Genomic DNA, 9,851 nt, shown 5'->3' with positions numbered 1-9,851 from the left:
ATTCAGGTTCAGCAGATTCAGGGCGGTGCCTGGGAATCTGCATTTTATCGTCTTTAAGGCTGAATCTGATGAGAAGATAAGTTTGGAAAAAACAGTAAAAGATGGTTGCGGATACTGTAAAATGTTTTGCTAGCTAGCAGGGAATGTCAATACAGATAGCTTTAAGCAGGAAAAAAAATTTGTAAAACATTGTGTTTTTTAGTTTTTTTTCAAGTAATATAAGGTTATAAGGGGAAAAATACCAAAATGAACAATAATTTTCCTGACTAAATAATAAACCAAAACTCTTTCCGCAAAGCAACCACTAGTAAGTTGCTTGTGATTCCTTCCAGAACCACAAGACTATGGCTACATAATATTCTAATATACTACAGTGTATCAAGAATAATATACATAAATATACATAAATATACCTGGTCTTTATGTACCTATTTGTGATAAAAGGAAATGTACTAGGCTATTCCATACCTCTTGTCGCTTCAAAAATTTTCTAGGCAATTGTTATATGCCAGTACACACAGAACTACGTCCTTTCTTTACACAGCTGCATAGCTGGTTTTCTCCTGTGTGTGAACCACAGTAATCACTGTTGATGGGCACTTCAGTGGCCTTCAATTTTCTGCCATTACAAAAATACACTGCAATGAGCATCCTTTCTCAGATGCCTTAGTGAACTTTTGCAAGAATGTCCATGGGGTTACTTCTTAGCAGCTGGGTTTACAAAGGATATGTGCATTTACACATTTGATGAATATTACCAAATTCCCTGCAGAGAGGTTGGACTTATCTATAATCTCACTATTGGCATATGAGAGTGCTCATTCTCCATGCCCTCACCAGCACTGAGTTTCATCAATTTTTTTTTTTTTTTTTTTTTGAGATGGAATCTCGCTGTGTCACCCAGGCTGGAGTGCAGTGGCGCGATCTCGGCTCACTGCAAGCTCCGCCTGCTGGGTTTGCACCATTCTCCTGCCTCAGCCTCCCGAGTAGCTGGGACTACAGGTGCCCACCACCATGCCCGACTAATTTTTTGCTATTTTTAGTAGAAATGGGATTTCACTGTGTTAGCCAGGATGATCTCGATCTCCTGACCTCGTGATCTGCCCGCCTTGGCCTCCCAAAGTGCTGGGATTACAGGCGTGAGCCACCGCACCTAGCCTCAAATTTTAGTATTTTATTCTGTAGTCAAGCAAAAACTCATGTTTTTTTTTAAACAAATACTTTTCAGTTTTGACACTGCTTTTGATTTAAAGGGCTTGAGAGATCTGTTCTTTTGCCTCTTCCACTACAGAACTATGATCTATTTCTTGCTGTTCTCCATCTCTGCTGGTTCCTTTCTGAATCCAAGCATCAGAGAGAGTAAGAATTCCTTTTCCCCTAACCACATTTTTCTTGCTTTCTCACAGACAGATCCAGGTTATCCTTTCCTCCTGCTGCTTTCTCATGGTTCCCTGTCCTGTTGGTTGCAGGTCCGATGTCTGACACCATGAAAGGGCATGGAGGACTCTTGAGTTGATGACACTAAGCTTCTGCTCTGGGGCCGCCCCTAGTTCCTTGCAGAGCTTTCTTTTGATTGGACCAGGAGATAAAGATACATCAGTGTAAAAGCCCCGCTGAGCAGCAATCCCATTGCCTTCAGTGGCACCTAATCCACTTGAGCTCTTCCTGGCTCTCTCACGGGTCACTGGCTTTGAGGACGCAGGCTGCTGGGGTGGCGGTGTCTGCTAACAGGCCAGAGACTGCGCAGAACCCAGGGAACGAGAGTGGTGGCAGGAAAGGGAAGGGGCCTTGTTGACTCACTCACTGGGCAGCAAGTGCTTAGTGACAAGCAGTAAACAAAGGCAGCGGCAACAGTGCTGGTGGCAGGGAGCTCCGCGGACAGACTTGCAAGAGACCCCTGCTCCTTGTTGGAAAGTTGTCCCATGATGAAGGCCTAGACCCGGTCACGGAGACTTTCGGATGCAGCCTTTAACGAAGGACACAGGTATTCCTTGGTGTTATTCAGTTTTTCCTATAAATCTGGGTCAGGGAAAGGGCAAACTTCTCACTGGGTCTAGGTATCCGGAATAAGAAGAACACAGCTGGGCAAGGACCTGTGTCAGTGCCCTTTGTGCTATTATTTGTAGTATTATCTGTTCCAGGTCATTGGCTAAGCCTGATAGACATTGTATTTCTGTTTTAGCAATAAAGAATGGGCTCAGACTAGAAAACATGGACTTTAGAATCAGAACAACCCCTGTTTGAATCACTGCTTTGCTATTCAGCATCTGTGCAAATTCAAATGACTCTTTTAACTTTCCTAAGACTCATTTTTCTCACCTGTAAAATGGGGATAATAATGCCCCATGTGTTACGATGTTGTTGAAGATTCATGGGGTGACACGTGTAAGGCACTTAGGACATACTTGGAGCATCTGAGTAACCCAGTAAATGGTGGCTGTCACTATCTTTCAGAAGCAAGTGTTTTGTTATTGCTTAAAGAGTATCAGTGGTTTAAAGTAAGAAGTCTCAGGCTATGTCTAGCTGACTTCCAGAAAACAATGGAAAAGAAGTGATTCACCTGGCTTTATTTGTATGCTTAAAGGAAAGAAAAAAACTCAGTTGAGGTTTTCAACAGTTTAAACAACTTTTTTTTTTTTTTTTTTTTAAGCAACAGTTGAGTTCAAAGATGAGTCATGCCTATTTCTCCTGGCTAAATCCTATGATTTGCTATAGGTTGTAGCTAAAGCCAATTAAGTAGTTTATTAATTCAACAAGAACTTACTTGGTATCTCCTGGGACCAAGTCACATGCCAGATGCTGGGGATGTCTCCCCCGGCCCAGAGGATCTTGCAGATCATAGGAGAGTGGGAGTTGGGGGGCAGAATGTTGGACCTGCATGAAACCTGGCAGTGATAGCAAGTGCCAAAATGGAGGCGGCGTGGTCTCCTGGGAGAGGTGATGCTTGAGCATAGCTTTAATGCTAAGTGAACACTAGCAGGAGGTGGGAGCAGGGGGAGTGGGAAAGGCATCTCAAGCGGAGAAAAGCACATGCAAAGGCCCAGTGGCATGAATAAGTAAAGCATACTCTGGGAACAGCAGGCAGTTTGGCCTAACTTTAGTAAAATGGAAACAGGGGAGTCTGATAAGAAAGGAGGCTGCAGAGGTGAACAGGGGAGAGCAAGGAAGGCCTTCTATGGCCCAGAGTTCACTCAGAAGGTCCCAGATAGACACTGGTAGTTTTAATGAAGAATGTGTCGTGACTGCATTTAATATTAAGAAGATTAATCTAGTAGCAATATGGGTGTGGGATTGGAGAGGATGAAACCTGGAATGATGACAGATGGCCTAACCTAAGAAAACAACAGTGGGATGTAGAGAAGAGGAGGCCTCCAAGCTGGTGCTGCCAGCACTGTGAGCAAAAACAAATAAATATGCATCTAATAAGTTCATTATAAATTTTACTGATATGAAGGATGTATATTGCACAATTTACAAGTAATAAAATATAAAATACTCTTTATTACAAATTCTATATAGCCATTTGATTCTCACAGCATGCATTCATTGATTTTTGCTGAACTCTTATACTGTTGGTCAGCCTGTTTGCAACTGACCACTGAATGTAGTTCCAATATGAATGCTGGTTGATATTTTTATTTACATTGACAAGTAAGAAGAAAGTGAAACAATGAAGATGATTGTCTTAACTTCACTCGTCTGTAATGACATGAGTGACTGCTGGATCAGATGACAGTTTTTGAGTTTGGAAGAGTATTTTCCCAATTTTTGTGTTATTCAGAATGTAACAAATATGGACACGGCACACTTTTAGGTTTAATCTGCATAAACATTTTCTCCATCACTTTCTTAGTTTTCTTAGGGAATGAAAAAACAGCAAACCAAGCCCTAATTTGTAGCTTTTGACAATTTCTGTGGTATAAATACTACCACCATGGCCAATCACAAGCTCCCAATGTGATATCGCTAAACACAAAGGTGGAAGAGCTGTGCACCAGCACACCATTACAGTGTTTCCAAAATAGAAATATATTTCATTTAAATAAGTTCCAAAGCACAGACAACAGTAAAATGCAGAAAAATAATTTGTAAATAGTGAGTTTCAACATACTGTTAATATAACTTATTTAATTGGAGATTTTTTATAACACTTTTTGGTAATGGCTGTGTTTAACAGCCAGCTTACAAAATTTTTGGAAATTTAATAATTGGCTCTCACAGGTCAGTAGGAGGCTTCTTCAGCATGTCACAGGATCCAAGAGAGGTTTAAGGAGCAAAATACAGAGTGGTGAAAAAAATCACTCATGGGCACAAATGAAGGGAGCACGAAAGGAGGAATTAGGAAGAATACTTCTTTTTCTAGGGATGAAGCTGTCACTCACCAAAATGTTGGACTCGTTGAAAAGAACACGAGTTGAAAAGATGGCTATGAATTCAACTGCTAAGGAGTAGCAAGGGCTGGGGTGTGCAGCCCAGGACAATGCTACCTGCAGCTCCATCAGTGAAGTCATTTCTGATCTGAAACCCTAGTTTTGCTGGCTTGTCTCTAGCTTATTACCTGCCCTCTCCATATATTCAGCATTCGTAACATGAAAAGCTAGGATTTATTGAGAAACTGCCATGTGCCAGACACAATAACTCATGGTATAAACGAGTAAAGAGAGGAAGTAACTTGCCCACGGTGAGGTGGGATCAATCCAGCTCTGACCTCGGAGCCTGCTCTTCCAGCCACTCTGCTTTTCTATTCCCATTCCCCTTCTGAGTTGTATTCACCCTGAGATGTCAGTGTTTTTAGCTGCTTTCCTGGCAGAGGTCTGCTTTCGAGGTTGATTCCTGTTCCCCAGGCTTCTTTTCACCCTTGGTCGCTGGCAGTTCTATTGTTAACTGCCCTCTCTTTTTTTTTTCTTGCCTTAGCTGTAAGCCTCCTTTATTCCTGTATTTCCTTAAGCTATCATAGCCCAACATTGTTGGAAATAGAGTACATAATGAAGGGAGGCAGGAAGGAGATGTGTAGGATGGTGCACAGGAACCAGTTCCAGGAGGGCTGGTGCCAGGCAGGAGGCAGATCAAGGCTGAGCTGTCAGAATTCACTCTTCCATAGATTCAAGATGGGTTAAACAGTGTCTGGCTAGACAGTAAATGTATTAGACATTTTTTAAAAGTGCCATCTAGGAATTTCCTTTGTTTCTTCTATCAGTATCGTTTTTTTGTGATGCCAGTTCACAGAATGCAGGCAGCATCTGAAGTATTCACCCGTTAAATTACTGAGTCATTCAGCCAGTGGGGGAAGAAGGAGCTCCAGATTTGAGTGTCCCCACAGAGCCTGCAGAAGGACAGGAGGCAAGGAGGATGTGGTGCATTTGAGGCTGGAAAAAGGCCATGGGAGCAAGAGGAAGCTGCTGGAGATCAGTCCAAAGAGGTGGGCCTGAGGTCCTGTAAACCTTGCTCAGGATCTGAGCTGATCCTTTGGAGAACAGAAAGTGGCTGAAGGTTTTCACGAGGTGTGACGTGGTCAGATTTGTGTTTTAGGAAGAGAACTCTGCAAGACAGAGAATGGATCAGGGCAGGGGCAAAGTATGGTTGTAGGAAACCATTTTGTAGGATTTCCATTTCAGTGGTCATTCAGGGGAGGGTGCTGGTGGCTTAGACCAGGTCAGTGGTGGTGGAATTGGAGAGAAACAGGTGGATTTTGGAGATTTTGGAGACGGTGATTAAAGGAATGGGGAGTTGAGGGATGGGAAGGAGACAATAATGTTGTCTGAAGGTTTGGCTTGAGGGGTTAGGTGGTGGAAACGCTGTTTGCTGTATTCAAATAAGAGAGGTTGAAAGAGGAGGAGGTAAGGGGAAGGTGAATTCAGTTCTGTGCATCCAAGGGGGTTGTCTAAAGGACATCCTGGGACCACAAAGCAGGAGCTCAAGAAACAGGTCTGAGCTTAAGACATGGCTGTGGAGGGGATGGACTGATGGTTGGTAACTTTGGAGCATGTAGAGTGATTTGAAGAGGGGGCCAGGGCAAGGAGAAAGCCAAGGACCACTGACATTTGGCATTGCCTTTATTCGTTGTTACAAATAATACCATGGCAAATATCTTTGAATATACATCTTCGTCAATGATGTTCTTGGCATCAATACCCAGGAGAGGAAGACCCTGATGGCGGGAATGGACATCCCTTGGTTCTTGATACAGATTGCCAACCTGTTTTACAAATCAGCTGTCCCACATTGGCCACACATAAGTAAGGTCTCTGAGAGGGATGGTTTCATTGCCACCTCATGGGCACTGAGCGCTCATCATCGAAGCCCGCTTGAGGGATGAAAATGGGCCTCGTGACTGCGTCCACTGGCAGCTCCTTGGATTATAGGCAGGAGTGGACAGTTTTTCATATTGTTTAATAAGGAACCACAGTTTCTTTTATGACTTTTCTTAGTCTCACTTTCTCAATTATCTACTGCTGTTGGGCCCATAAGATTTTTCTGTTTCTTTGCACAGAAATAGTCACTTTCGGTTTGACCTTCATCCCTTATCCCAGCTGGCTGTATAGCTCTTTGTAGATATCACTGTGGGAAGCAGCTTCCTGACTCAGGGCCTGAGGAGGGGTTTGTGGTAAATAAAGCCCAGGACAAGAGATTGAGACTGGAGTCCTCTCCCTGAAACCACTCGGAGCGGGATTCTGGGCAATGCTTTCACCCTCCCACCTTGGCTCTCTCCTGTTTCCCATCTGTGCTACAGCAGGTCTCCCGGATCCGTCAAGTGTGAGTTAAGGACCCCCTCTTCACTAACCACTATTTTAAATGATCTGCTCTGGATGGATTAATTTGACTGAATGAAGCTGCTTCACTTCTAGAGGAAAATTTTTAAACAAAGCATTCACCTAGTGGGATTTGTGACAGGGTGAGCCACTTCTCAACCTGCATTAGGCTGGGAACCCATGGACAGCCTGGCCCTGCCAGAGTCCCATCAGCCAGTGGTTTATCCCTCAATCATCGCTGCAGGAGGAGAGAAGGCTCTGCTCTCCCTGAAGGGGGGAACTCCCAGGCCTGTTCAGCTTCTGGATCCCCCTGAAGGCTGCATTTCAGTGACCCTGGCCACCTTTGTACCAGGTACCACCTGCCCCCCCATCAACATCCACATGCAACACACCTCTGTGCATCCTATTTCCTGTATGCTGAGAAATGTTCCCTAGGAGGCAGAGAATTGGCATTGCTGGGACTCGGCAAATGCATGTTCTCAATTTTGATAGATGGCTCTAAAAAATCTATACCAATTTAATTCCCATGTTAATGGGTGTTATGAGAGGGCCTGGTCTGCTGCCCCCACCTTGCTAACATCAAATATTTAAATTTTTGACCCTCTGATAAATTCTCATTGCTGTTTTGTTTTCCTTGATTTACTAGAAACATAACAAATCTTTTCAAATATTTATTAAGTAGTTGTATTTTTTCACCTGGTTATTTCTTAACTTTTAAATTGAAGATTTTTTTTTTCTGAATTGATGAGTAAATAATAATCCTTTTGCCATTATATATATTTTCTTCTAGTCTGTTGCATATTTTCTTTTACATTTTATTTTCATATATGGTTGGATAAGAAGTTGTAAAGAAGTTCCAAGGAGCACAGAGAAGTCCCTATACTCTTCCTCCAACGTCCCCCGGTGATTATATCTGACCTAATTACAGCACAATGGCAAACCCACCATTTGACATTGGTACAATATGTGTATAAAGTACGCCATTGTAACACTTGTGTAGATTTATGTAACCACTACCACAATCAAGACACAAAATTATCCTATCCCCACAAAGATCTACCACTCTGCTCCTACTGTCTCTGAGATCAGTCTCACAATATGTGACCTTTTGAGACTGGCTTTTCTCATTCGGCCTAATGCCCTTGAGATCTATCCAAGCTGTTGCATGTGTCAATAGTTTGCTCTTTATTTCTGAGTAGTATTCCATGGTATGAATATACCACAATTTGTTTAACCATTCACCAAATGAAGGATATTTTGACATTTTTGGCTTTCACAAATAAAGCTGCTATTACAAATAAAACACACATGTTCACATGCAGCTTTCTGTGTGGATATTCGTTTCTCTGGGTTAAGTGCACAGAAGCACAATTGCTTAATGGTATAGTAAGAGTATGTTTAGTTTTTCTCTTTTTTTGAAAGAAACCAACAAACTCTTTTCTGAAGTGGCTGTACCACTTACATTCCCACCATCAACTTAGAGGAGATCCAGTTTCTCTGTGTCCTCATAAGCATTTGGTATTGTCACTTTTTTTTCCCCCGTCATATAGGTGGACATGGGTATCTCATTATAGACTTCATTTGCCTTCCCCTTATGGCCAGTGATGTTGAACATCTTGTCATGTGCTTATCCGCCATGTGTATATCTTCAGTGAAATGTCTTTCTATGCCATTTGCTCATTTTTCTAATTGGATTGTTTGCTTTCTGCTGTTAAGTTTTGAAACTTCTTTATAGACATCCTATATGTGAGCACTTCGCATTAAGCATGGCACTTAAATCTACTTTCTGCCTCTATGGATTTGTTTATTCTGGATATCTCATATAGATGGAATTACACAATATGTAGGCTTTTACATCTGGCTTCTTTTACTTTAGCATAACGTGTTCAAGGCTCATGAATGTTGTAGCATGTATCAGTACTTGATTTCTTTTTATGGTTGAATAATATTCCATTGTATGCATGGACCACATTGTGTTTATCCATTCATCCCTTGATCGACACTGAGTTGTTTCCACTTTTTGATTATAAATAATGTTGCTATGAACATTCACACATATTATTTGTAGAAATATCTGTTTGAGTCCTTTGCCCATTTTGAAATTGGATTGTTGGTGTTTTTGTTACGGAATTGTAGGAGCTCTTTATATATTCCAGCTACTAGACTCTTACCAGATTGAGGATTTGCCAATATTTTCTGCCATTCTGTGGATTGTCTTTTCACTTTCTTGATAATGCCCTTTGATGCAGAAATGTCTTTTGATATCTGTTGTCCGATTGGGTCATTTTTCTTGTTCTCTTCTCAATCCATGGATTCTCTACTCAGTCTTCTCCATTCTGTTGCTCTACTCAGTCTTCCCCTTTCTGCTGTTGAGCCCACCCATAGTGTTTCTAATGTTGGTTATTGTATTTTTCAGTTCTAAAATTTTCATTTGGTTCTTTATATTTCTTTGTCGAGCCTTTCTATGTCTTTGTTTTAATTGTGCTTGTCATTGCTCACAAAAATCCTGGTCAGATAATTCTAGCATCTGTGTTATCTTGGTAGTGGCTCCTGTTGTCTTTTTTTACTCAAGTTGAGATTTTCCTGGTTCTTGATATGATGAGTAATAGTGATTGAATCCAAAATGTTTGGGTACTATCATATGAGACTCTGGACCTTACTTAGAGCTTCATTTTTAGCAGATGTTCCCTGACACCGTATGAACAGAAGGGCTCTGCTTCATTACTTCCAGGTGAAAGTGGAAGTCTAGGTCCCTCACTCAGTCTCTCTTGATAACCTTAAGGGCATCTTGTTGTGACTTTTCTGGCTCCCCTCTAGTCCTCTGCTGACACCACCCTTGCTAGGAGGGTTGGGAACACCTTATTACTGCTCCTCATGCAACACGTCAGGGGATGCCTTGTTACCACTGCATGGTGGTAAAAGTATTGACCCTCTATTATACATTCCCTGGTACCACCCTCGTCGGGAGGCCAAGGGGCATCTTGTTATCACCAGAGGAAGGTGGAAGTCTAGGATGTGGTGCAAGTCACCACTAGGTAGGAATGAGAGTTTCGGCTCCTACTTGGCCTTCTCTGAACTGACTGTGTGGAGGAAATGACTGTG

General features: G+C 42.2%; 1 protein-coding gene across 1 annotated transcript in view; it reads left to right on the top strand.

Annotated features, from left to right (window-relative positions):
* Window positions 1-1,628: 1,628 nt before the first annotated feature.
* FRMPD2 (FERM and PDZ domain containing 2) overlaps window positions 1,629-9,851 on the top strand; it is a 132,924-nt gene continuing 124,701 nt past the window's right edge. The window contains exon 1 of the mRNA XM_011990937.1: window positions 1,629-1,984. Within this exon, the coding sequence (XP_011846327.1) occupies window positions 1,960-1,984 (25 nt within the window). The 5' untranslated portion in view covers window positions 1,629-1,959. The remainder of the gene's footprint in view (window positions 1,985-9,851) is intronic.

The sequence above is a fragment of the Mandrillus leucophaeus genome, unplaced genomic scaffold (genome assembly GCF_000951045.1).
Source record: "Mandrillus leucophaeus isolate KB7577 unplaced genomic scaffold, Mleu.le_1.0 Scaffold388, whole genome shotgun sequence".
NCBI lineage: Eukaryota > Metazoa > Chordata > Mammalia > Primates > Cercopithecidae > Mandrillus > Mandrillus leucophaeus.
This window is presented reverse-complemented; position numbering and strand designations above follow the sequence as displayed.